Raw genomic sequence first — 27,904 nt, forward strand, 5'->3', positions numbered from 1 at the left:
CTCAATACTGCCCCTGCAGCCATAAGAAGTTAAGCATTCCTGTAAGCCACATACATTATAGTCATTTATCCAGAGCAATTTACAGGAGCAATTGTGGTTAAGTGCCTTGCTCAAGGGCACGTCAACAGATTTTTCATATAGTCGGCTCTGGGATTAGAATCAGCGACCTTTCAGTTATTGGCCCAACGCTCTTAACTGCTAGGCTACCTGCCGCACTTCACTGACTGTGTTTGTATACAGTATGTGTCACTGCTACTGCACGAGTGTCCATTGTCTACAAGCAACAACGCTTGTCAGCCAGGCTTACCTGTGAGACAAAGAATTTGGTGATGCGTTCAGGCAGCCTCCCCTTCTCACTGGACAGGATCATCTCCAGCATGTCTCCATGGAGCTTCTCCATGACAACGAAGACGCGCTCCGGCGTCTCAAACATGCACTCCAGGTTCACTACCCCAGGGTGATGCAGGTTCTAGTAAGGAAACACAGGAACCTTTTAAAGGCAGCAGGCCGAGAGCTTGACAAGTTCTCCAAACACCCACTGTGATGTCATGATAACTACCTCATTATTTACATTATCTACGTACTGACAAAATATCAAGAGCCTCACTCTATTTTTGTCTTTAGGTGTTGTTTTGTCATGAGCTCAACATAACCTGTGTCTGGCAACATCTGATAAAAATAGTAATGTTTCTAATAAAAATGTTTCATAGGAGCACACTGGGCCATGCGTGCTGATGTGTGTTTACCTGAAGGATGGCGACCTCATTGCGTAGCTGGCTCTCCTGCTTGGTGGGGAAGCGTAACTTGTCAATGATCTTAATTGCTACATCCCGGCCAGTTTTTCGGTGCTTTCCTGTAGTATGGAGACATTATATTATGGAGAAATCAAAGCCAAGTTACATGTTTATACAGGTGTGACTTCTTATAATTAATGATTCTCAAATACTTTTTAAAAAGATGACATTTAATCTGATTAATAGCAATGCACTATATGTATGACTCAATACAATACACACCTCCTTGGTCATGCAAATATTTTGCTAGGATAAGATCAGGAGAGAATTGATATCAAGGATGTGTTCCTCTTTTTTTATTTTTTGTGTGTGTGTTTTTTTAATACAGGTTATCGGTGACAAGGTGGTACAAATGCATCACCTCCATAAACTATCCCAAATTGCCCCGATCCTAGGACTTCATCCGGGAATATCTGATACACTGAGCTGATATCCTGTAGGTGTAAAAATTCAGTCAATGGTTTAAATGAAAGCTTCAAATGTATACTGTCAGAAATATTTGTCTACAATCACTTTTATCTCTTCTCATCTGGCAACTTAATACCCACTAATCCCATACACGTCTGGAAGACTTTCCCAGAAATACAATTATAACCAGTGGTACTGTGGCTAATTATTGACAGTAGCTATGGCAACTGCTTTGCTGAGTGGGTAATCAAAATAATCACCATTTGAGCTACTTAGGGGATGATCTCAACTCAGAAATCTAACTATGCACGAGGAGCAGACATGAACTAGATGTGGAGCCAATGTGACTATAAATGTATCTTCCATTACTGCAATATTATACACACTAAATCTGAGTGAAAATTAAAATAAATCCAAAGGCTCGTTCAAATAACGTAAGACCAAATCCTACTTACCACGTTCTCTTGAATCTGGCAGTTGGACACTGAAATGCTGATGGAAACATCATCTGTTGGTGTAAGAGATGTTAATCATATCTTTAAGAGTATTCCATACTACCTTGAGTGTTCTTCCCTAGTGCTGAGTAGGTTTGCCAAATTCTGGGAACTTTCTCAAAATTCCCAGTCTTTGCGGAAATCCAGTTTTTTTGAGAAAGTTACCAGAATTTTGCAACCCTAGTGCTGAGTAAGACATGGTTGCTTCCATTCAAATCCATTCATTTCTATTAGCTTTAATCTATCCCAGAATCTAGTCAATTCATTCTGCTTATACGTACTGTGGCCACCGTGGCGTGACCCGTGTGACAGTCCTTTTGAGATTGCGGGCACGAGGGCGTGCTGGATGGCGATCTCCCACATACGGGCCACGTCCGGCCCGACCCCACTGACCAGCATACTGCCGTGGGCCGACATGCTCCCCGGGCCCTCCGGCCTCGCCAGGTTCTCCCCTACGTAGTAGACCAGACTGGCTGTAGCGATCTCAAAGCAGTGGGCGTTGGAGCCCTCAGACAGCAGGTTGAACGTCTTGGCTGGGTCCAGAGACAACACCTCTGACAATGGAATTTCCTGCCACACAGCAGAGGTAGTATTGCTCCTTGCTGTTTGAGGTCTAGGTCAAGTTACTGAAAATAGCTTCGTGACAACAGCGGTTGTAAAAAGGGCTTTTTGAAATAAATGTGACTGATTGATGTAGACACTTAACAGTAGTGGTCAGAGTACTTATATTTCAATCTGATCAATGTGTTGATGGTACAGGCTGCCTATTTCTTGCCACTACAAATGACATTATACCGTAAATCAATTCTCCATCAATGTTTATATGACAAAGTGATTGCAACCTGCTTATCTGTAGGGAGTACAGTGTAAAACTGCATGCGCTTGTGCATGTTAACCTTGTCTTATTCATACCCTAAATGACAGTAAATTTGGTTGCATAAACTTCAGTTCTTGAATTGCATTCACTCCTTACCCATAATAATCTATACAACATACAATTTCAATTGATCGATTTCAAAACAGTTGATTTCCAACCTTGTAGTATTTGCTTCCTGTGTCATTCTGGAAAAGCGTGATGCATTTGCTGTCCAGTCTCCAGTAGTGTCTTTTCCTCTGTAGTGGAAACAGATCGAGAGCGTTGTTAACTACCGCTGTCACAGACTGGGACAACATTCCATATGTTCATGGTGTGTTCCATCTCTGGGGGTTCCCATCTACTCATAAGCATCTATTATGCCGTAGGTCAGTGCCCATAGCAGATTGGAGGAACTTTTTTTGCAGGTACTAGAGTTACAGGTAAACCCGTGAAAAACATGGATGCCTGGTGAAGACCAAATGGTCGAAACGTTGTATCAATAAAATCACCTGGGAGCATGAACAACAGATTTGAGAGGTGCCCGTGTTCTTGTACTACAACTGAATTTGACACTTTACTGGTCATTATTTATCTAACAATCACACACACTAATGGAGCATGTATTAAACATGGGCTGTTGGTTGGCACATACTGTGCAGTACTCTATAGACCTACAGTAACACAGTGTTGGCTCACAGTACAAATACTGTCTTGTGAATAACCCTGTAACAAGTACCACAGTGTTGGCTCCCAGTAATAACACTGTCTTAATAACCCTGTAACAAGTAACAGTGTTGGCTCACAGTAATAACACTGTCTTAATAACCCTGTAACAAGTACCACAGTGTTGGCTCACAGTAATAACACTGTCTTAATAACCCTGTAACAAGTAACAGTGTTGGCTCACAGTAATAACACTGTCTTAAAAACCCTGTAACAAGTAACACAGTGTTGGCTCCCAGTAATAACACTGTCTTAATAACCCTGTAACAAGTAACAGTGTTGGCTCACAGTAATAACACTGTCTTAATAACCCTGTAACAAGTAACAGTGTTGGCTCACAGTAATAACACTGTAATAATAACCCTCTAACAAGTACCACAGTGTTGGCTCACAGTAATCTTAATAACCCTGTAACATAGGGGTTCTGAAACTTTTTCAGACTTGGACCCAAAAGAGAAATTCTGTGGTTTCCTAGGACCCAAGCTTAGGAAAGTATGCAACTATACGTAAATATCGGTACATTTCATTGCCTTTATGCCTAAAAAAAAATGCAATATAGACAAAAACAAATAACTATGAAATACCCATAAATATATTTTCATGTTTATTTTTCCCCATTAAAAACACTTATATACCTGTCTAGGTTGAAACTGTTGCTGTTAAAATACAATAACTAATTTCATTCTGAACTGGAATAAACAGATTGATCACATCCCACAGATGTATAACAGAACACACACACAGGCTTTTCGATCGTGCATCCCCAAGTAACAGTACAGATATATTCTGGCCTACTGTACATCTTACTGTATAAATTATTGTTGATAGAAAGTCTAGGTTGGAACTGTTGCTGTTAAAATACTTTCTTTTTTTTTTTTTTATTCTGAACTGGAATAAACTGATTGATCACATCACACAGATGTAGACCAGAAAACACACAATCCTAATGAGGTGTGTGGCTGATTGAAGTTTTCAACAAGCATGCCTATTCTGAGCTCAGTTTTTGATAGTGCAACATGAGATCATGCTCAGCATTGACACTGTTTCTGTACTTGAGAACCCTGACTTGCATAGGTGTGTGGTGCCAAACTGGATCAGAACATCTACTGCTTTCTCAGTCAGGGAGGAGATTGCTTCCTGCTGTAGATGAGCAACCCAGAACTGTGAGTATTTGCCTCAAAAAGCATCTTGCTTCAATCAGTTTTATTCCAGTTAAGAATAACAATTATTATTGTATTTTAACAGCAACAGTTCCAACCTAGACTTGTTTTCAATAATTTCTGCAGTAAAATGTACAGTAGGCCTGATATATTTTTTTAAAATCTTCATCTGTACTGTTTCTAAGGGTTGCACTATCAGTAGCTAGTTAGCTTGCTTTGGCTAACGTTAGCTATGTAACATTACAAGGCCAGGGGATTGTTTGAAAGAGAAACTCACATCTACTACTATGAGAGATAGTACTCGCTTATTTCTGCATATCATCACCTGTTATAAAATGACAACAATGCCTTGCTAGTTGACTTACTTTTCCACTTTCGAAGCACTGTTTCCTGAAGCATTCTGCCCTTTTCTGAAAGAACTCCCTGGGTTTACCGTCATGTTGTGCCTGGATGTTTAGTCGTGTCGTTTTATTAATTTGTTCGTTATGAGAGACTCATTTCTAAGCACTTCCCCACACAAAACACATTGTGGGCACTCCTCGTTATTTCTCAAAGTTTGTATGCAAGAGACAAAAAGTCCTCACTGTATTTGCGTTTCATGATGATTGAGCTCAGTCAGAACTTGTGGCTAGCATGAGTCCATTTCATGACAGCGGTGAGTGATGGCGAGTGGGAATAACACGTCAGTGGCATGAACGACAGCGCTGCAGCGTGTGGGTCGCGGAGTGATCGTCAACAAAACAGCAGAAAAAAATATATCCGGTAAACCGCGAAGAACACGGGCATCTCCCTCTACCTCTCCCACTCGCGCAGCTGCCAAACTGAGCAGAGACCGCTGCTAAGCAGAGAGCGCACTGAACCGAGAGCGCAGTTGCACTTGGCCAAATAAATTCCAGTAATTAATGAAATAATTATACATTTACGTCGCCCACCCTTAACAGGTCCGCAACCCACTTTGGGTAGCTACCAATACTTTAAGAAACGCTGCTGTAACAAGTACCACAGCGTTGGCTCACAGTACTAATACTGTCTTGTGAATAACCCTGTAACAAGTACCACAGTGTTGGCTCCCAGTAATAACACTGTCTTAATAACCCTGTAACAAGTACCACAGCGTTGGCTCACAGTAATAACACTGTCTTAATAACCCTGTAACAAGTAACACAGCGTTGGCTCACAGTACCAATACTGTCTTAATAACCCTGTAACAAGTGCCACAGTGTTGGCTCACAGTAATAACACTGTCTTAATAACCCTGTAACAAGTAAAGTCTATCATTCCAACAGCGGGAAAATTCAATCGACATTCACAAAATACACATACACAAAACATACAAGACATTGAAGAAAAACAGCACAGAAAAGATTATCAATTCTATAAAATGTTGTCAGATTAGTGTTGCAAAATTCCAGTCATTTCCCCCAAATTCTGGTTTTCCAGAAATCCTGGAATTTTGCCACTCTACAGCAGATTGATTAGTTGATGTGACAAGAAGACAATCAGACTTACCAGAGTGTCTTTACTGGTGAAGTGCACTAGCCAACCTTCCTTCATGACATTACTGCTTTTCCTCTTGGTGTGTTTGACTGACTGGACCACTCGCATCAGCGGGATATTGTTGCTAGTAGATGGGCTTTGGAATGAAGGGAGTCAAACATAAAACTCTGGCAGTGTGAATGCTTTTCTTAACATTAGGACTCAGGTAGGGTTATGGCCAATGTTCCCTAAAAAAAATTCAGCACTGAGCAAATTTCAGGTCTGATGAGCACAAACTGTGCGTTTACTGTGAACACTGAGGCTGCACCTGCTTTAGGTTACAGTTTAACTGTGAACACTGAGGCTGTACCTGCTTTAGGTTACAGTTTAACTGTGAACACTGAGGCTGTACCTGCTTTAGGTTACAGTTTAACTGTGAACACTGAGGCTGAACCTGCTTTAAGTTACAGTTTCACTGTGAACACTGAGGCTGTACCTGCTTTAGGTTACAGTTTAACTGTGAACACTGAGGCTGTACCTGCTTTAAGTTACAGTTTTACTGTGAACACTGAGGCTGTACCTGCTTTAGGTTACAGTTTAACTGTGAACACTGAGGCTGTACCTGCTTTAGGTTACAGTTTTACTGTGAACACTGAGGCTGTACCTGCTTTAGGTTACAGTTTAACTGTGAACACTGAGGCTGTACCTGCTTTAGGTTACAGTTTAACTGTGAACACTGAGCCTGTACCCGCTTTAGGTTACAGTTTAACTGTGAACACTGAGGCTGTACCCGCTTTAGGTTACAGTTTAACTGTGAACACTGAGGCTGTACCTGCTTTAGGTTACAGTTTAACTGTGAACACTGAGGCTGTACCTGCTTTAGGTTACAGTTTAACTGTGAACACTGAGGCTGTACCTGCTTTAGGTTACAGTTTAACTGTGAACACTGAGGCTGTACCTGCTTTAGGTTACAGTTTAACTGTGAACACTGAGGCTGTACCTGCTTTAGGTTACAGTTTAACTGTGAACACTGAGGCTGTACCCGCTTTAGGTTACAGTTTAACTGTGAACACTGAGGCTGTACCCGCTTTAGGTTACAGTTTAACTGTGAACACTGAGGCTGTACCCGCTTTAGGTTACAGTTTAACTGTGAACACTGAGGCTGTACCCGCTTTAGGTTACAGTTTAACTGTGAACACTGAGGCTGTACCCGCTTTAGGTTACAGTTTAACTGTGAACACTGAGGCTGTACCCGCTTTAGGTTACAGTTTAACTGTGAACACTGAGGCTGTACCCGCTTTAGGTTACAGTTTAACTGTGAACACTGAGGCTGTACCCGCTTTAGGTTACAGTTTAACTGTGAACACTGAGGCTGTACCCGCTTTAGGTTACAGTTTAACTGTGAACACTGAGGCTGTACCCGCTTTAGGTTACAGTTTAACTGTGAACACTGAGGCTGTACCCGCTTTAGGTTACAGTTTAACTGTGAACACTGAGGCTGTACCCGCTTTAGGTTACAGTTTAACTGTGAACACTGAGGCTGTACCTGCTTTAGGTTACAGTTTAACTGTGAACACTGAGGCTGTACCTGCTTTAGGTTACAGTTTAACTGTGAACACTGAGGCTGTACCTGCTTTAGGTTACAGTTTAACTGTGAACACTGAGGCTGTACCCGCTTTAGGTTACAGTTTAACTGTGAACACTGAGGCTGTACCTGCTTTAGGTTACAGTTTAACTGTGAACACTGAGGCTGTACCTGCTTTAGGTTACAGTTTAACTGTGAACACTGAGGCTGTACCTGCTTTAGGTTACAGTTTAACTGTGAACACTGAGGCTGTACCTGCTTTAGGTTACAGTTTAACTGTGAACACTGAGGCTGTATCCGCTTTAGGTTACAGTTTAACTGTGAACACTGAGGCTGTATCCGCTTTAAGTTACAGTTTAACTGTGAACACTGAGGCTGTACCCGCTTTAAGTTACAGTTTTATCAGCGGCCAAGTAGGCTACTGTGGCTATTTGATCATAATGTAGGACCTACCAGAGTGGCCTACCATAAAAAACAATGGAGAAAATGCATCACATAACATTTGTCACGGATCCCCCCGGTACTGCTGCTCATTCTGTTCACCAGTTCCGGAGGTCTATGTCACCGGCTTTCTAGGCTTCACTGAACAGGATTCATTATCATCAACCCCGGACTGTCTTGCCTGATTACACACACCTGGGTCCCATTTCCCCTGATTAGTATGTTATATATGTGCCCTCTGTTCCCTCTGTCTTTGTCGGTTATTGTTCCCATGTCCGTTGGTGGTGTGAGTACCTATGTGTTGGTGCAGCTGTTATGCTGCATGCTTTATATATTGTGTATTACGGGTATTGTCCCGTGTCATTCAACGAGGTTTACCCTCGCTCTTTTGTTTGGGTACAGCCCAGTGTTTTTTTATACATGTTTGTTTTGGGAGTATTAAAAACCCCTATTGTGTATTCCTGCGCCTGTCTCCAAATCCTTTATACCAGCGTGACAACATTTTAACATGGAAATGGCTGTTCTATCATTCAGCCTACAGTAGCAGCCAATGTGTGGTGTTCAATGTAGGCCTATATTGAAAAAAACATGCAGGGTTTGAGATTAAACTGTTCATCCACTTGTCCTTCAGACAAAGAGGTGACTGAACATGTTGTTGTGTTGTTTGATGCAAGAAACCGCTTTATAAAATAAAATGCATTTTTATTCCCATTATTACAGAGAATCAGACAAATGATGCTACCCTCTGACTATTGGCTACTTAACACTCGGGAGCTTGGGGTTAAAGGGGAACTTGGGCTCCCGAGTGGCGCAGCGGTCTAAGGTACTGCATCTCAGTGCTAAAGGCGTCACTACAGACCCTGGTTCGATCCCGGGCTGTATCACAACCGGCTGTGATCGGGAGTCCTATAGGGCGCCACACAACTGGTCCAGCTTCGTCCGGGTTAGGGGAGGGTTTGGCCGGGGTAGGCCGTCATTGTAAAATAATAATTTGTTCTTAACTGGCTTGCCTAGTTAAGTAACGGTTAAATTATTCAAGCTTGTCTCAAAATACAACACTGCTCATTTAAGACAAAAAAAAGCTCTTTACCTGACTCGCTTTTCAAAGATGTCTAGAAATGTACATATTTTGTGCTATTGTAGGAAGCAATCACTCCCCTACTGCTGACTACAAATTATCTATAACTGGGCTGATAACTCACTAACTAGCAAAAGATATTAACAAAATGTGTACACGTGGCTACATGCAGCTCTTGCTTTTATCTCCAAACAAGCGCATCTACTCACGACCGCTCATGCTGTAAACACAGTCCAGCTCAAAGTAAATGGTGCAGATCCATATATGGCAATGGTTTATTTGCATATAGGCCTACTGCAGCTCTGATTGGTTATGTCACACCGGTCTGCATAGAGTATGAGTCATGTATGTCAATGCAATAAAATCCTACTCTGATGCGTTCTGCCTACAACAAAATCTCTTGCATTGTTTGTTTTGTTTCGGTATGTTGCATTGAAAGTGGCTAATATTGTGTTGATTCGATCACAATTATCACAGTAAAGAGTCAAGATCACTTTCTGAGTCAAAATGCAAGACGAGAGCTACCGCTCAGATTTTTTAAATATATTTTTTTACATTACTTAATAAACGTAAGCCTATGCAACATTAACCAATTAAAAACAGTACTGTAGCAATGAGGTTTGTGCAGTATGCTATAGGCCCAATATATTACCAGGGCATATTGGCTTTGCTTGAATTGCCCTGCCAATGCATTGTTGTTCGGGACATTTTTTTAAATGTATTTCAAAATTTGAGGTAGGCTATATGATCACACCGGTAATAGATCCGTTGTAGTATTACTTGTGAGGCACAGCGGAGTGAGTGAAAATGTAAATAATTAGCTTTTTATTTTACTGGGCTGATGAGCAGCAGCAGACTGAGGGTCCGTCTTTTAACATCCCTCCGCTCTCATTTCCCTCCACTGACACTGACCAAAAATGTCTCATGTACAAATTCATGCTGTTACTCCTATGAAAAGTGAAAGTGAAATATTCCTCAATATTAAAAAAGACCCAAGCCATTTATAATAACAATGCAAACCTATCGATACACTTTCCTACTCATTCATTACTGCTTGTTGTAGCGCTGAGTGGAAATAGGAAGAACACGCATTTTATGGCTCATAAAAGAGTTGAATACAAAGTGTTGACATGGCTGAGTAAGAATTTAAACATGAACTCAATCATAAAAACAGCAGCTCTTTGCTGTATTCGTTGACAGTCTAGTCATGGTTTTAAACGTTTTGAAACCTCATAGTATCAACTTTTCTGTAGGTTTCTTTTATGCCTGCTACGTTACTGCAAATACGGTAATCTGAACCATCCGATTGGCCAGCGGTAGGCCTATAGTGCACCTGATTTTCTCTCCGGGCCCGCCTACCCGGTGCGTAGGGCAGCTGAATTGGGTGCACCTACCACTGACAGCCTGAAACAAAAAAAAACAAAAAAACGCTTTATAGTTGTCATTTTTACAGAAATGTTTGGAGATCGACAAGTCGATCGCAAACGACCGGTTGGTTACCGCTGCTCTAAAAAGTTGAGTGAACTTCAATCTCCTGCTTCTCTCTGCGGACTGACATCTCTTCTGATCGGAAGTCCCGGGGAGTTGCACGGCAGTCACGGGGCTACTGCGTGCAGCTTAGAGGGAACATTGGTTATGGTTATGGTTAAGCCGTGGTGTGGACATGAAGCGAAGGTAAGGATAGAACTGGGATGTGGACATGAACCAAGGGTTAGGGTTGTGATTGAGGCTAAGGTTAGGGTTGAACCGGGATGTAAACATGAAGCAAGTGTTAAAATTGTGGTTGAGGCTAGGGTTGAACCGGGATGTGGACATGAAGCTAGGGTTAGAGTTGTGGTTGAGGCTACGGTTGAACCGGGATGTGGTTGAAGCTAGGGTTAGAGTTGTGGTTGAGGATAGATGATTATCCTACCACTCCTGAGAGTAAGGTACTTTCCAATGCCCATACCAGCATACTAATTCCCAATACATTGCTTCATTGCATATAGCAGTATGCTAGAGTAGATATTGTAAGAGGAACTATAACCATTGGGGTGTCCCTCTGTCCTAATCCTAGTCCTAGGCCCAGTCAATCACCTTATAGCCCTGTTGGAGTCGTCCTCTGGGTCGTGGAGCTCTCCCATTTCCCCTTGGCCAGCCTCCAGCAGGCCAGAGTCAGTCACCATGGCCTCCTCCATGTCATCCATGAGACCACTGTTCCTGTCACTGTCGTGGTCGTCACAACCCTGCCCCATCACCAAATCAGACTCCGCCCCTGGGCTCAGTAGTTCTGGAGGAGGAGGAGCAAGTGGAAACACACACAAGGAGGAGCAAGTGGAAACACACACAAGGAATTAGAAAAAAGTTGAAAATGAAGTATGCCAAAGAATACCTGTTTTTTAAAGAAGAAAGAAGAAGGAACCAAAAGAGGAAAATACTAAGATTATCAGAATGGTAGAGTAGAAGAGATTTAAAAATAAAACAGTGAAGTTATTTCACAGTCATAATTTGGTCAATATTTACAAGGAACATTCTGGTACTTCCAAGAATTCAGCTGGTATTCTATTTGATTGACGTTCTACAGTCTTTGACAACTGAAGTAAATGCTGCAGAACCGAAAGAAAAACATCTCAATCCTGTGACATTTCTGTAAAAAATGTATGAGATGGACCACCACTTAATTGGAAAGATCTGCCACACTTAAAGCAAAATAATGACTATCTAAAGTGAGACTTGCCTCCATTTTTAGACACTTCTCCAAGGCAGTTGTTTGGCACTTTGGGCGCACATCGTTTATGACAGTTGAATTTGCAATCTGTAACCGTGAGAGAGAAACAGAGAGAGTGTGAGAGAGTGTGTGTGAGAGAGAGTGAGAGAGAGAGACAGAGAGTGTACAACAGGGGAGGGAAAGAGATAAAGGAGAGAGAGATAGCTGGCACATCCACATGAAACCTGTATAATAGCACTGTGACTAAAAACAACATGTTATCTGTCAGCTAGAGTACCTAATGAACCGTCTCTCATATGATACTATTACACCCTGTTCTGTCGTATATATACACTACAGCTCTACACATACACTAACAACGGCTGCTAAAAAAATAAATAATAATTCCCAGCCATCATTTCAGGGACAAATGTTTTTGGCCACAAAATAAATAAAAGCAACATGACTGCTTGTCTACACTGTAGTAACCATAGAATTACAGTACAGAGTATCTGTGAATTATGGAATCTCTACGGTAGTAACAACACTGTTGCTGCATTTGTGATTACCATGTAATTATACAGTTACAGGGCTATCTAAAAAATCAGACCACAATCGTTATTCAAGATGTCACAAATAAAGCTTGAGGGAGAAACATCTGAAAATCTGTTAGCTTTGCCAACTCTGTGACAACCAAGTCTCGACATATCCCAAAATAATACCACCTGAAAATATTGAGCTGCTAAAAGCCCACAAGTGAGTCACACAATATTACAGCATCACCACCTCCTCCACCACCAGTCAACCTCTCATGATCTCAAGTCTCTCTCTCCAGGCCCTACTGTACCTTTGCATTGCAGGCCTTGACGGAACAGGCCCTTGAGTAGCTTCTTGCAGTGCTGGCAGACGGTGGGGCGTGTGTAGGAGTGGACGACGAAGGTATGAGGCACCTTGACTTTGGACAGGAGGATTTTGTCTAACTCTATGGGCCGGCCGGTGTAGGAAGAGGACCTTCTCTCTCTGCCGGGAAAGATGTCTGACTGTGCCTTCTGCTGCGGAGGGTAGCAGGGCAAGGCACATGGTAGGCATGGAGGTAACAGATGACAAGCAACAACTACGTAAACTACAATTATATTATTCAATCCCCTTTCTTTGTCTTCTTTGTCTTATTTGGGCATATGACACTTTAGGGAAAAACAGAGAAAGAGTGCTTCTGGTGAGAATAGGCGTATTGACACTGCAGTAGGTGATGGCTGGGTTTAATACAGGAGTAAATGGGGACAGGGTATTGGGGTACCTACCTCCATGCCGGAATTGACAGAAGACTGAGCATGCAGCGAGGAGAGGACAGGGACACACACAGGGAGGAGAGAGTTCAGAGTTAAATTTAACAGATATTCACACACATGACTGACTGCTGCTTGAGTAAAGAGCTGCTCCTACAGAATTCATCACGAACACAACAAGCAACAGGCCTTGCAGAATCACATCAAGTCCTTTATAGTAGGAACATGACTCTCATTGTAATCCAACAATTTGTCATTGGGAGGTTGGGAATGCATAGGGCATGTAGTAATCTGTGGTGTGTGTGTGTGTGTGTGTGTATCTGCTGTCGTGCCTGTGTGAGCTTGGGCATGTGTGAGTGGCTCTTCCTGATGACCCACAGTAACCAGGGGTAAACTCACCAGTAAGGCCTCGTCGGAGGTGAAAGGCGAAGGCTCATTGGACCGTGTGGTGGTCAGGGTGGTCAAGCCGGTCAGAGAGACATTGGACAACCTCCGCTTGCGGATACCACTGCAGTTATTTGGGATTTTAAACGCACAGCGCTTGTGATAGTTCAGACCACAACCTTCGGCGAAAAACAGACGGTTTTCAGAGCAAAGGTGAGTTCACGTGTAATGTGGTCATTTTTATACTTGCATCAAACTGGTGAGAGACTGTTTTTATGGAACTAAGTAGGAATCATCTGATGGACCAAGTCATTCATGGATTGCTGAAACTTTGGGAGAGTTTCCTTCATGAGCTGGCCACCATTCCAGTCAGACAGAAGTACTTGCTAACTTTTATACATGCTAGGCTATTGTGTCTGCTTCCATCCACTCTATGCACTACCTATCCAACTCCTTTCCAACTACCACTTCAGCCTGACAGAAGACACATTGTTCTCAAGCAGGGGCTTTGCTGCTCATCATGAACGCTGAGGAGACCTCTTCAGACTAGAGTACACCTGGGTGGCCTGTATCCCATGTACCCTAATTCTCTCTTACAGAGTTCCTTAACAGTGTTGGGAGTGGCTGGAACTTAAAGAAATGTGTTCAAATGGGCCCAGGGTTGCGTCCCAAATTGAACCCTATTACACTACAAAGTGAACTACTTTTGACCAGAGCTCTGGTCAAAAGTAGTGCACTATATAAGGAATAAGGTGCCATTCGAGATGCAGTCCAGGGCTCCTACTGTACAGTACCTACCTTCACACTTGAGGCCCTGTCTCACCAGGCCCCACAGCATCTCTCCACAGTGGTCACAGAAGGCAGGGGCCCGGTAGGAGTGGACAAACAAGGCATGGGGACGGATCTGGAAGTCCTCCACTGTTGCAGAGGCTAGAACAGGTCAACAACAATAGTCAATGGCTCAATTTCAACAGTTCCTCACATTCCCCAGATTTAAGCAGTACTCAATAGCTGAGTTGTATTCTGTGAATAGTGACCCATTAGTGAAGTAGTGTAGTGGCACCATGTTTACAATGAATGTAGAATACAAAAAATGATTGGCCATTGGCTGGTACAGTATTTGTATATTTTGAGGTAAAGGCTTTTTGCTGCAGTTAGAGTTGTGGTTTTTGGCTGACGCTGTTAGGCTGCATTGGGCAAATTGGATAGAGTGGAGAGCTCAGCATGAGACTGCCTCATCAAACTCACACATCTTCCCACCAACATTCTTGTCTCAGCACGCTGAATACATTCTGATTAGCCATTCTGCTTGGTAAATTAGTTACATTTATTCAAATTATTGTTTTGCCTTTTGTTTAAAAGCAAAACTATGGTTGGAAGTTGAACAACCTGTAACTGTCATTACATGTTTCAGAAGATGAGTGTGTGGATGTGAATGTGGTACCTAGGTAGGCTTAATCCAAATAAACACCTATGTCTAATAAGTGGTTCTAGTGACATTTCCGCTTGCTGAGTTCTGCTTTTACCGCTACACAACTTTAAACACTAAAAGAAAACAAACACTGATGAATATAAAGATACACTGCGGTGGTAAAGACAGCTCACATGATACACAGTATATCTGCATTCCAGCACGGCACGGTATTGATCATTTTACTGTTTAACAATGGCAAATGGTGTTAGAGTATTACATTTCAGTGTACAAACCGGTTCAATGTACAAATCATTGGATAGAGTTAAAGTTGCCTTCTTCCTCACTCCCATTTTTCTGTTTACAGATTGGGGTGCACACCCGTTTTGCATCAAGTAGCATCCATCCTGCTCCAGCGTAACAAATTGACGTTGTTCACACCCTCATGCTGGTAACAGCAAAAGTGTTCTTGGCATCCTATCCTCCTTCACACTCATTAAGTTGCTCCAGAAGTCAAAAAAGATCAAACGAGGAAAGACAAATCGTGAGATCTTTGACAGGAAGACTGGCTGGTGAAAACAACTCTCTGGGATAGTGTAACACACCGTAATGTTCATTTACCAACCATTACCATGTTTCTTTCTGTGAAGGGAATTGATGATTTTATTGATGAGTTCAGTGGACCACAAGTGTTCTGGCATTTTGCCCCTGTGGTGAACCTCCTATAGTAGCTGCTCTATGTTAGCATGACGCTCTCTCCACTCATACTTCCTCAGCTTATCAAGAGTCAAGAACAGAACAAGGTTATAACTTGTTTTGATCTTCTACCTCAAATGTGAGTGCTAGCATAAGCTGAGATGAACAACGAGAGTAGTACAAAATAATACCACAGACAGACAGACACAGACAGTGTTAGCGGCATCTGTGCAGTAAGACATACCCATGTGAACCTTTACAACATGTGACCTCTTGTAATGTAACACAATAGCCACACATTAGAATCCATGCAGTTCTCTGTTATGATTCACTTTGCGCAGCCTCTGATGCTGAAACAGTAACAGAACTAGACAACAATTTACACACCACAGTCAACAGAGGACACATTTTGTTCAGAGCAGCCGCACAGTGGGAATGATCACAATTAATAATCACAGACAGTCTAGCCTTCACTGCTTCTTTCTGACAGTTGTACGGTTCTTCCTGTGTTACTTTTACTCTGTGCTCACTGCTCTCTCAGCTGTCGAGTGTGTCATTAAAAAGTGTCATGAGAATGTGTTCATCTGGGCATGTAAATCACTAAATCACCTGAGCCCTCTCCTTCCCAGCGAGGGATGCAGCCAGGGGGTAGTGGAGGTGTCAATCTACCCAATATCTCCCCCTGTCTCTGTACCACAGCCACAACTAAATTACCTGCCATACTGTAACACACAGAGGGGGAAGAGAAAGCCTGCCAAGCGTTTGTAAAAACACTTTAGCAGTGTCAAACGCGATACTTCGATCACTTCCTACTCCTGGGCTAGGATAAGCACACCCCTGATTTTTTGCCGGGTGCGGCAGCCACACAACTGGAGGGGGTGGAGGGGGAAAGAAAACTGCCAAAACAAAGCAGAGCGACATCACTGGTTCAATACACAAAGATGACTAAAGATTTGTGTGACAACTTACTATTTGGTTATTTTAATAAATGCTTTATTACTTCACAAGAGATGGGCATCTGAGATAGAACTTACAGTAATTGGTTAATTTGCATATTGGCATAGTTCCAAATTTCCAGATCCTGACTTGTGTGTTGGTGTTTCTGATTGGCAGCTAACCCTATGGTGGTTTTAAGATATTATCTGAATGAATGATCTTTTGTAGCTGGCTATATCAGCTAGACACCAACATGCCCTCTAGCTCTGTATTTGTCATGCAGCCAGTTATCCATGTTCTTGTCTGTTGTGATGACTGAGTAAAATTAACCATACAGTAGCTATTAGCTAAGCACAAAGAAAATATACACGCTTATGCCATTTAGAGACTATGAAATGTAACATTACGTCCTCACTATTATCATTGTGTCGTCTGATTAGTCCATTACGCTGGGTAACATTGTATCTCTCCTCCTTTTCAAGCTGCTATTATGGAGATGCTTTGTACTCTGTTCACAATCTGTATGAAACTTGAACATGTTCTGCATTTAGAACAAAAACAAAAGGAATCTTCCACTTCCTGCTATTATTCAAAATCAAGGGTTCATAGGAGAGTTCACCCCTCTTCCCTATATCAAATGGTATATTCTATTGGCTACATAACTAACAGAAAAAACTGCTGAAGAGAAGCACTGAATGCAATAGACCTATGTTCTATTGCATTAAAACACTGTGTGGAAAAAGGTCATATGAATGTATACGACATATGCAAACAGAGAGTATACTATATGGAAACAGAACACAGGTGAACAGAACTCACCTTCAAACAGGAGCACGTTACATATTCAAATGCGTAGGGCATGGATAGAAACACCTCAATCCAGAGGAAGACATTGTGCCATGTGTGACCTAAGGAGGCCCTGGGTCGTTTTCAATCATGGCAGCCGTAACAAAATGTTTTGAAACATTTTGCAACAGAAAACCACAATTAATGTTTCTTATTGGTCAACTTTGGGTAGTTCCTCCCCATTGCAGTTTATTTTCTTCTGTTTGATGCCTAACAAACACAGCCCTGTTCTAGTGTGTACTATAGTCTTACCTGATAGCACCACCTCAACCAGGTAGTGTGTAGTGTGTAACATGTAGTGTGAAGTGAGCACTGGTTTTTCCTGATAGCACCACCTCAAACAGGTAGTGTGTAACATGTAGTGTGTAGTGAGCACTGGTTTTACCTGATCGCACCATCTCAACCAGGTAGTGTGTAACATGTAGTGAGTACTGATCTTACCTGATAACACCACCTCGACCAGGTCTCCCTCTGTGATGTCTGTAGCACATTTCACCAGCTGGAGGATGTTCTCTGAGTCTGGGACATGGCGGAACAGCAGGATCTTATCATACATTCCATAGAAGCCACACTCAGGTAACTGTGTGGGAGAGAACAAAAGAGTAGCAGGCATTGGTTAACATTTGATAGGTTGACTATAGTTCTGTCCAAAACAGATTTATTGTTCTATTGCTTGTTGATTAAGTGGAACGAAATGTACGATAATTTCCTTTCAGACAATTTAAAACAATATCTTAATAGTCAAATTAAAGATGTCCTTCTCTGCATTTTTTTTCAGGCAACACAAGAAGAAATCTGTCTCCATAGAGACCCTTCTGGAGGCATCTCACACAGCAGACTAGGGCAGATTAACCTAATAACATTTAGAGAAACAATGATGTCTCTAAATTCAATTTACAGAGCCCAGGGTTCAACCTTTCACAAATGATGATACAGTACTGATACCCAACTGCCCATTGATAATATAGCTCCAAAGGATCAGCTTCAGAGATATTTACAAAGCTGTTCATCACAGCCCCATTCAGTAACAATATAAGTTACAGCAAAGTAATATGCCTCTTCAAATGGAATTGCATTGGTGCTATGATGCTGATTAAGGAGCCCCATAATGATGCAGACTGTTAATAGCACTTATGCTGTCTTATTTTACAGCTTAAATGTTATATACAGTTGAAGTCAGAAGTTTACATACACTTAGGTTGGGGTCATTAAAACTAATTTTTCAATCACTCCACAAATGTATTGTTAACAAACTATAGTTTTGGCAAGTTGGTTAGGACGTCTACTTTGTGCATGACACAAGTAATTTTCTCAACAATTGTTTAAAGACAGATTATTTCACTTATAATTCACTGTATCACAATTCCAGTGGGTCAGAAGTTTACATACACTAAGTTGACTGTGCCTTTCAACAGCTTGGAAAATTCAAGAAAATGATGTCATGGTAAATTGGAGGTGTACCTGTGGATGTATTTCAAGGCCTACCTTCAAACTCAGTGCCTCTTTGCTTGACATCATGGGAAAATCAAAAGAAATCAGACCAGACCTCAGAAAATAAATTGTAGACTTCCACAAGTCTGGTTCATCCTTGGGAGCAATTTCCAAACGCCTGAAGGTACCACGTTCATCTCTACAAACAATAGTACGCAAGTATAAACACCATGGGACCACGCAGCCGTCATACTGCTCAGGAAGGAGACTAGAGAGACTCTGTCTCCTAGAGAGGAACGTACTTTGGTGCGAAAAGTGCAAATCAATCCCAGAACAACCGCAAAGGACCTTGTGAATATGCTGGAGGAAACAGGTACAAAGGTATCTATATCCACAGGAAAACAAGTCCTATATCGACATAACCTGAAAGGCCGCCCAGCAAGGAAGAAGCCACTGCACCAAAACCTCCATAAAAAAGCCAGACTACGGTTTGCAACTGCACAGTGGGACAAAGATCGTACCTTTTGGAAAAATGTCCTCTGGCCTGATGAAACAAAAATAGAACTGTTTGGCCATAATGACCATTGTTATGTTTGGAGGAAAAGGGGGAGGCTTGCAAGCTGAAGAACACCATCCCAACCGTGAAGCACGGGGGTGGCAGCATCATGTTGTGGGGGTGCTTTGCTGCAGGAGGGACTGGTGCACTTCACAAAATACATGGCATCATGAGGGAGGGGAAATTATGTGGATATATTGAAGCAACATCTCAAGACATCAGTCAGGAAGAAAGCTTGGTCGCAAATGGGTCTTCCAAATGGACAATGACCCCAAGCATACTTCCAAAGTTCTGGCAAAATTGCTTAAGGACAACAAAGTCAAGGTATTGGAGTGGCCATCACAAAGCCCTGACCTCAATCCTATAGAAATTTTGTGGGCAGAACTGAAAAAGTGTGTGCGAGCAAGGAGGCCTACAAACCTGACTCAGTTACACCAGCTCTGTCAGGAGGAATGGGCCAAAATTCACCCAACGTATTGTGGGAAACTTGTGGAAGTCTATCCGAAACGTTTGACTCAAGTTAAACAATTTAAAGGCAATGCTAGCAAATACTAATTAAGTGTATGTAAACTTCTGACCCACTGGGAATGTGATGAAATAAATAAATGCTGAAATAAATCATTCTCTCTACTATTATTCTGACATTTCAAATTCTTAAAATAAAGTGGTGATCCTAACTGACCTAAGACAGGGAATTTTTACTCAGATAAAATGTCAGGTATTGTGAAAAACTGAGTTGAAATGTATTTGGCTAAGGTGTATGTAAACTTCCGACTTAAACTGTACAGTCTTTACCAAGAGGCAGAAGCCTATAGCCTACAAACAGACTTGACAATTGTTCTTCTCTGGTAAATGTAAGGTAGGTGTTTAACCAAACAGGCAACACAGTTCGTTGCAAAAGAGCCCACATTAACAGATGCAGACTAGGGGCCCATTACTCTATTTTAATGGAGTTAGAACATGTATTGTGCTTAATTAAATTAAAAACCCAGGATACTAGAAAACAGCCCAGAGCAAAGATACAAAACAAACCTGTGGTGTATTTAGTGAGGTTAAACATTCAGAATGTTTCAGATAGAAACATATCGGATAGAGCAGCACATTCTGTCACGTTGCACCCATGCTATTTAGAAACAGTAAAAGAAGAATGGTCTGTTTCACCATGTTCTGTTGTAGAACATCATTGGATTTTTAACTCTCCGTTTCACTAATCTAAGTAAAGTCTGAAGGTCAAAGTATGGTGTGCTTTATGTCAACAAGCACAATGCCAGGGCTGGGCGGTAAAATGTGTTTTGCTATACCGGTTTGGATTCTTTTTATACCTTACATAACAGTATTCCAATGTTTGCTTTGTTAAATGTAATAATTGAAAGATAAAACTCGAACAAGCAGAGCAGGTGCCAAAAGGACCCTAGAAATCTGCACACTGCCCTTGTGGTGAAATTATGAACTGCCAATTATCAGCCTGAAAACGTGATCCTGGCACGTTTAATCAAAAAGGTTAAATGTCACAATAGCGGATTTTATCTCAATACATCGCAGTCAATGGGAAAAGATAAACATCAATCAAATTAATCTTATGTCAATAAATTCCAGTAAATGGGAAAAGATGAGTGTCACAGGGTTGATGCCTAAGTGAATACATTGCATCAATAGGGGGCGATTAGGATCACAAAATGATTTTGAGCCGAGATGTGGAAATGAAACTAGGGTTAGGGATAGGATTGACGCTAGGTTTAGGGTTGAGCCAGGAGTTGATATGAAGCTAGGGTTAGGGATAGGGTTAAGGCTAGGTTTAGGGTTGAGCAGGGAGTTGATATGAAACTAGGGTTAGGGATAGGGTTGAGGCTGGGTTTAGGGTTGAGCCGGGAGTTGATATGAAACTAGGGTTAGGGATAGGGTTGAGGTTTAGGGTTGAGCCGGGAGTTGATATGAAGCTAGGGTTAGGGATAGGGTTGAGGTTTAGGTTTGAGCCGGGATGTGGACATGAAGCTAGGGTTAAGGTTGAGGTTTAGGGTTGAGCCGGGAGTTGATATGAAGCTAGGGTTAGGGATAGTGTTGAGGTTTAGGGTTGAGCCGGGATGTGGACATGAAGCTAGGGTTAGGGTTGAGGGTTGAGCCGGGAGTTGATATGAAGCTAGGGTTAGGGATAGTGTTGAGGTTTAGGTTTGAGCCGGGATGTGGACATGAAGGGTTAGGGTTAGGGTAGCCTCGTTGCAAGTTCCATGGCAGAAATCAGCTAAAGAGGGGTCGGGAACCCGTTGTAAATCAGTTACGCCTCGCAACACATCAAACCAATCAAATGCCTTGCTTGGCCGGAGCTCCAAAGGTGATCACCGGATTAGTGACGTAGGAGCAACGGTGCATGAGGAATAAAAATGTGAACAAAACAAGCACTGGTGACATAACATTTTATAAGGTTAAGATGAACTAAAGCGTCAGCAACAGGGGAGAAATGGTCTACAATGCTGGCCATATCAATATTTTTACGAGCGAGTTCTCTCACAATTATAAAGCCAACTAAATGTTAATAAAAACAGCATATTACTGAACTAAAAGGTTAGCTGTGTTAGACCAGTCGCTAGCTTATCCAGGGTCAGTGATACTACATAGAAGCATGTACTGTCTATATATGGAAACAACTGCAATCATTTAGCAAGCAACATTGCTAAAACGAACTAACTAAAATAAAATGAACCTCAAAGAGTTACCTGTAATGCTCTTGCAGCCTAATTGTCATCTCCTTATTTGTATGCCGTACCTAAATTACAAGGGTTGAATTGCCACTGAACCATTTTAATGTCAGCAACATCTGGTATATGGTTTGCCTCATATACATTGTCTACTGGTATCATTTTAAATTGAGAACATTCAGCTCAACATGTAAACAATATGTGAGTTTAGCTATTGTCTGCCTCAGATGACCATAAGGCCAGTAATTCCATCATGCTGTAGGCCTATGGCTGTATTGGCGATGCCTGCCATGTGATAAGCTGCTAAATGGATTCACGTAGCTGATACACAGAGAGTGACAATCAAATAAAACAGATTGGAGATCTTACAAATGTTCATTTGAGAATACAACACAGGCACAGAGACAGAACCCCTTCCCCTCTTTATCGCAGGACTGTGATATGTGATTGATCAACATCAACACTAGTTCATTTTGAATAATAGTTTAAAACCTGTTGAGGACAGAGGGCGCTGTTTTCACTTTGGGGGAAAAACGTGCCCAATTTAAACGGCCTCGTACTCAATTCTTGCTCATACAATATGCATATTATTATTACTATTGGATAGAAAACACTCTCTAGTTTCTAAAACCGTTTGAATTATATCTGTGAGTAAAACAGAACTCATTTGGCACAAACTTCCTGACCAGGAAGTGGAAAATCTGAAATCGATGCTCTCTTCTAGGTCCTGCCTATAAATGGGCATGATACGTATTAGTATACATGCACGTCATACACCTTCCCCTGGATGTCAAGAGGCAGTGAGAGAAGAAATGGAGTGTTTATCTTGGTCTGAAGTGGAATGAATCCTCTTGGAATGACGTGTCACCCATTTCCTGTTTTCAGGAAGGCGCGAGGTTGGACCTGGAATTGCCTTCTGAAAAGCTTTCGTTATAGGCGACTACCATCTCCGGCTTTGATTTTATTTGATACATGTGACAATATCATCGTAAAGTATGTTTTTTCAATATAGTTTTATTAGATTTTTGAAATTTATTCGGGACGTTAGGCGTGTTGCGTTGTGTGCCTTTGTTCAGAAAGGAGAGCTTCGCGCCACTTGGCTAGTGCGCTTGCTAATTCAAGAGGGAAAAAGGACGTTCTAAATCCAAACAACGATTGTTCTTGACAAAGGACACCTTGTACAACATTCTGATGGAAGATCAGCAAAAGTAGGACCCATTTTATGATGCTATTTCATATATCTGTCGAACATGTGAACTAGTCGTTTGCGCCCAGCTTTTGGGTACTCTCTCGCCATACCTAAGCTGGATGTCGTAATGAAGTTATTTTTAGAATTCTAACACGGCGATTGCATTAAGAACTAGTGTATCTATCATTTCCTATACAACATGTATTTTTTAGTTATGTTTATGAATAGCTATTTGGTCAGAATATGTGTGTCAGAAAAAGTGTCAGAAAAAAATCCGGACGTTGTGGGAAAAAGTAGCTACGTTAGCACAATGTATAACCACTGATTTCAGCTCTAAATATGCACATTTTCGAACAAAACATAAGTGTATGTATAACCTGATGTTATAGGACTGTCATCTGATGAACCTTATCAAGGTTAGTCAAAAATTATATATCTTTTACTGGTTTGTTACGATCGCTAACTTTTGCTGCTGGGAAATGGCTTGTGTTTCTGGCTATTGTGGTAAGCTAATATAACGCTATATTGTGTTTTCGCTGTAAAACACTTAATAAATCGGAAATATTGGCTGGAATCACAAGATGCCTGTCTTTCATTTGCTGTACACTATGTATTTTTCAGAAATGTTTTATGATGAGTATTTAGGTATTTGGCGTTGGTGTCTGTAATTATTCTGTCTGCTTTCGGTGCAATTTCTGATTGTAGCTGCAATGTAAACTATGATTTATACCTGAAATATGCACATTTTTCGAACAAAACATAGATTTATTGAATAACATGTTATAAGACTGTCATCTGATGAAGTTGTTTGTTGGTTAGTTTGGTTGGTTCTTGGTTAGTTAGGTTGGCTTTGTGCATGCTACCTGTGCTGTGAAAAATGTCTGTCCTTTTTTGTATTTGGTGGTGAGCTAACATAAATATACGTGCTGTTTTCGCTGTAAAACATTTTAAAAATCGGACATGTTGGCTGGATTCACAAGATGTGTACCTTTCATTTGCTGTATTGGACTTGTTAATGTGTGAAAGTTAAATATTTCAAAAAAATATATTTAGAATTTCGCGCTCTACCTTTTCAGTGGAATGTGGGAGGAGTTCCGCTGGCGGAACGCCAGAGCAGTACAGGTTTTAACAACAAGTTCAAACGCTTCAATTCAAATAATCAACACTTCATGACTTCAAAATGTACAAATAAGCTAACTCATATGTAAAGATTAGACTTCTTAGTCTAAACAACAATAGATAATTGAGTAGTAACAAGTATGCTGTTATTACTAAAGCATCATTTCAGGTGAAATGTTGCCAACCTTGCTCCACTGATCCCTGATTTACTGGGAGAGCAGACTTCTATTCCAACCCAGCAATATCACACTTGATTATCAACTCATTAGATTTGATAAGTTGAATCATGGTTGGCCTGTTCCAATTGTAATATGTTTATACATTGTGTGTGATGTTTAATTGTATTTTTGCATACAACATTTGCTAACATACACTGCCTTCAGAAAGCATCCATACCCCTTGACTTATCCCACATTTTGTTGTGTTACAGCTTGAATTCAGACATTGATGACATCTTTTTTTCCCCTCACCCATCTATCCACAATACCCTATAATGACAAAGTGAAGACATGTTTTTAGAAATGAAGCAGATTTCTTGAAAATGAAATACAGAAATCTAATTGACATAAGTATTTGCACCCCTAAGTCAATACATTGTAGAAGCACCTTTGGAGGCGATTACAGCTGTGAGTCTTTCTGGGTAAGTCTCTAAGAGCTTTGCACACCTGGATTGTACAATATTTGCCCATTATACTTTAAAACATTCTTCAAGCTCGGTCTGTTGATTGTTGATCATTGCTAGATAGCCATTTTCAAGTCTTGCCATATATTTTCAAGCCGATTTAAGTCAAAACTGTAACTAGGCCACTCAGGAACATTCGATGTCGTCTTCCATCTTTTGTGGAACAGTCAATTCTCAACGTAAAGGCTTGAAACTCGTTAAAGAGTGTCCCCGGGAGGACATACAGTACATTGAATTTCAGCTTCCTGCGATTACAAGAAGTGACTTAATTTTGGGTAATAGGGCTGGTTTTGAAGGTTTAAAAAGGTTTAATCTTCACAGATTTTACATATGAGTGACCGGGGAACCCGACATATAAAATTTGAAGTCAACCAAACCAAAGCATTTTTGCCCTCGATTGGACACAATGGTCTTACAGTTCTAGAAACTAAGAGCCTTTTTATGAATTCTTGAATTAATACTGAAGAGGATATTGGTCTTTTTTTGTTGTTGATTGACTTGAAACTGTCTGTGTCTGTCAGCCTGCCTGTCAGCCTGTCTGTGCCTGCCTATCTGTCAACCTGTCTGTGGAAGAGAGGATGAGGAGGGAGGAGAGAGAGAAAATGGAGAGAGTATCAAGGGGGAGAAAGGGGAAAGAGGTGAGAGGGTGAAGGAGGGATGGCTGAGAGACAGTAGGGAGGGGGAGAGGGTGAAGGAGGAATGGGGAGAGAGCAGAGGGAGAGAGAGAGAGAGAGAGAGAGAGAGAGAGAGATGAGAGGAGGTGGAGGGAGGGAAAGGGGGAGGGAGAGAGAAGGGGGATAGTGAGGGAGGGGGAGGGGGAGAAAGGGGAAAGAGGGGAGAGGGTCAAGGAGGGATGGCTGAGAGAGTAAGGAGGGGAGAGGGTAAAGGAGGAATGGGGAGAGAGGAGAGGGAGAGAGAAGAGAGGAGGTGGAGGGAGGGAAAGAAGGAGGGAGAGAGAAGGGGGATAGTGAGGGAGGGGGTGAGAGAGACAGAAAGGGTGAGGGAGGGGGAGAGTGTAGAGAGGGTGAAATAACGGGGAGAAAGAAGACAATGAGGAGATAAAGAGGAGGTAGAGAACGAATGACAGACATGAGATAAATTAGAAATACATCAACCCTGTGACACATCTTTTCTCATTGACTGTATTAAGAAAAATGTCAGCTACAAGGGACCATTTACCCTTTTTGCAATAACGTGCCAGGATGACGTTTTCCTATGATATCATGTTGAAAATACATGGTCATATAGGAGAAGAATTATTCTGATAAAGAAAAAGTTACTTTTTGACTAAATTAAGGCATACAAAGACAAAAAACAAATGTGGCTCTGTGTGGAAATGATAACAGTGTGCAGGAGATTCCGAAATTGATGAAAATGCCACCCCCCCAAAAAAAATTATAAACCGGGTTTGAAATGTAATTGAATAGTATAAAACAAATCAGAAAACAGAAAAGCGCCCCACTACTAATGAAGCATATTTAGAGCTTTTATTATTCAAAAACATAACCTACCGTTCAAAAGTTTGGGGTCACTTAGACATTTCCTTGTTTTTGAAATAAAAGCACATTTTTTGTCCATTAAAAGGCCTCCCATTCCTCTTTCTATTCTGGTTAGAGCCAGTTTGCGCTCTACTGTGAAGGGAGTAGTACACAGCGTTGTACGAGATCTTCAGTTTCTTGGCAATTTCTCACATGGAATAGCCTTCATTTATCAGAACATGAATAGACTGACGAGTTTCAGAAGAAAGCTCTTTGTTTCTGGCCATTTTGAGCCTGTAGTCAAACCCACAAATGCTGATGCTCCAGATACTCAACTAGTCTAAAGAAGGCCAGTTTTATTGCTTCTTTAATCAGAACAACAGTTTTCAGATGTGCTAACATAATTGCAAAAGGGTTTTCTAATGATCAATTAGCCTTTTAAAATTATAAACTTGGATTAGCTAACACAACGTGCCATTGGAACACAGGAGTGATGGTTGCTGATAATGGGCCTCTGTACGCCTATGTAGATATTCATATATATATTTTTTAAATCTGCCGTTTCCAGCAACAATAGTCATTTACAACATTAACAATGTCTACACTGTATTTCTGATCAATTTGATGTTATTTTAAAATCGACAAAAAATTGGTTTTTCTTTCAAAAACAAGGACATTTCTAAGTGACCCTAAACTTTTGAACGGTAGTGTAAAATTGCCTTCAAATATGTCATACAGTCAAACATTCAAAAAATATTGTGATATGATATTCTGGGCCATATCGCCCAGCCCTAACTTGCACTATACGTCTAAAAACGATGTACGTGGTTACTAAACAGTTTTAGGAATAACATCCCCCTTATCAATCCAATGTCAAAGAAAAGAGCAACATATTGACTGACCTGTGTACTATGGTGAGGGAACCACTGCTGTGCTTCACCCGCTATTGATCTACTCTGCTGAGCTTGGTTACAACAACATGAAGCCAATCCCACTATTTCACCATCTAGTTAAGCTCACATCACACACACACGCCAGAAAATGGTTGGGGGAGGGAGGGGGTGCAGAAGAAGAAAGAAAGAAATTGCCCACGCTACAGACGGCTATACCGGTCTGCTAATACAGGACTAGTAAAAGACCAGTGCAATACTTAAAAAATATATATTTTTTTTTTCAGGGGGTGCTGTAATACAGCACCCCCCTACAGCACCCCTACTTGCCGCAGCTATGCGTACACACACACACACCACACACACACACACGTTTGACATTGTCATTTTTCGTCTGTTAATCAAATTAGAACTCGTTAGTAACACTGAATTGATTTGTATAATATTATTATTGTAATAACTCAGAGATAATTCCTGGTTTTACAAAAGGTAGCACCTGAGGATAAGAAAGCATTAGAAACAGGTAGAGGAGGAGAAGACCTAACACATTTTTTACAAATCTATGAGAATGAGCAATGATAATCCCTACCAAATATTGTCTAAGGC

General features: G+C 41.3%; 1 protein-coding gene across 1 annotated transcript in view; it reads right to left on the minus strand.

Moving 5' to 3' along the window:
• Window positions 1-27,339, minus strand: part of prkd1 (protein kinase D1) — a 35,445-nt gene extending 8,106 nt beyond the window's left edge. The window contains exons 1-15 of the mRNA XM_039009747.1: window positions 27,311-27,339; window positions 17,702-17,840; window positions 14,170-14,301; window positions 13,387-13,550; window positions 13,003-13,026; window positions 12,549-12,753; window positions 11,732-11,809; window positions 11,092-11,284; window positions 5,945-6,068; window positions 2,732-2,809; window positions 1,978-2,266; window positions 1,658-1,710; window positions 1,156-1,228; window positions 747-853; window positions 308-469 (exon numbers count right to left, since the gene is read on the minus strand). Of these exons, the coding sequence (XP_038865675.1) occupies window positions 308-469; window positions 747-853; window positions 1,156-1,228; window positions 1,658-1,710; window positions 1,978-2,266; window positions 2,732-2,809; window positions 5,945-6,068; window positions 11,092-11,284; window positions 11,732-11,809; window positions 12,549-12,753; window positions 13,003-13,026; window positions 13,387-13,550; window positions 14,170-14,301; window positions 17,702-17,816 (1,797 nt within the window). The 5' untranslated portion in view covers window positions 17,817-17,840; window positions 27,311-27,339. The remainder of the gene's footprint in view (window positions 1-307; window positions 470-746; window positions 854-1,155; window positions 1,229-1,657; window positions 1,711-1,977; window positions 2,267-2,731; window positions 2,810-5,944; window positions 6,069-11,091; window positions 11,285-11,731; window positions 11,810-12,548; window positions 12,754-13,002; window positions 13,027-13,386; window positions 13,551-14,169; window positions 14,302-17,701; window positions 17,841-27,310) is intronic.
• Window positions 27,340-27,904: the final 565 nt, after the last annotated feature.

Source organism: Salvelinus namaycush, chromosome 15, assembly GCF_016432855.1.
Source record: "Salvelinus namaycush isolate Seneca chromosome 15, SaNama_1.0, whole genome shotgun sequence".
Classification (NCBI taxonomy): domain Eukaryota; kingdom Metazoa; phylum Chordata; class Actinopteri; order Salmoniformes; family Salmonidae; genus Salvelinus; species Salvelinus namaycush.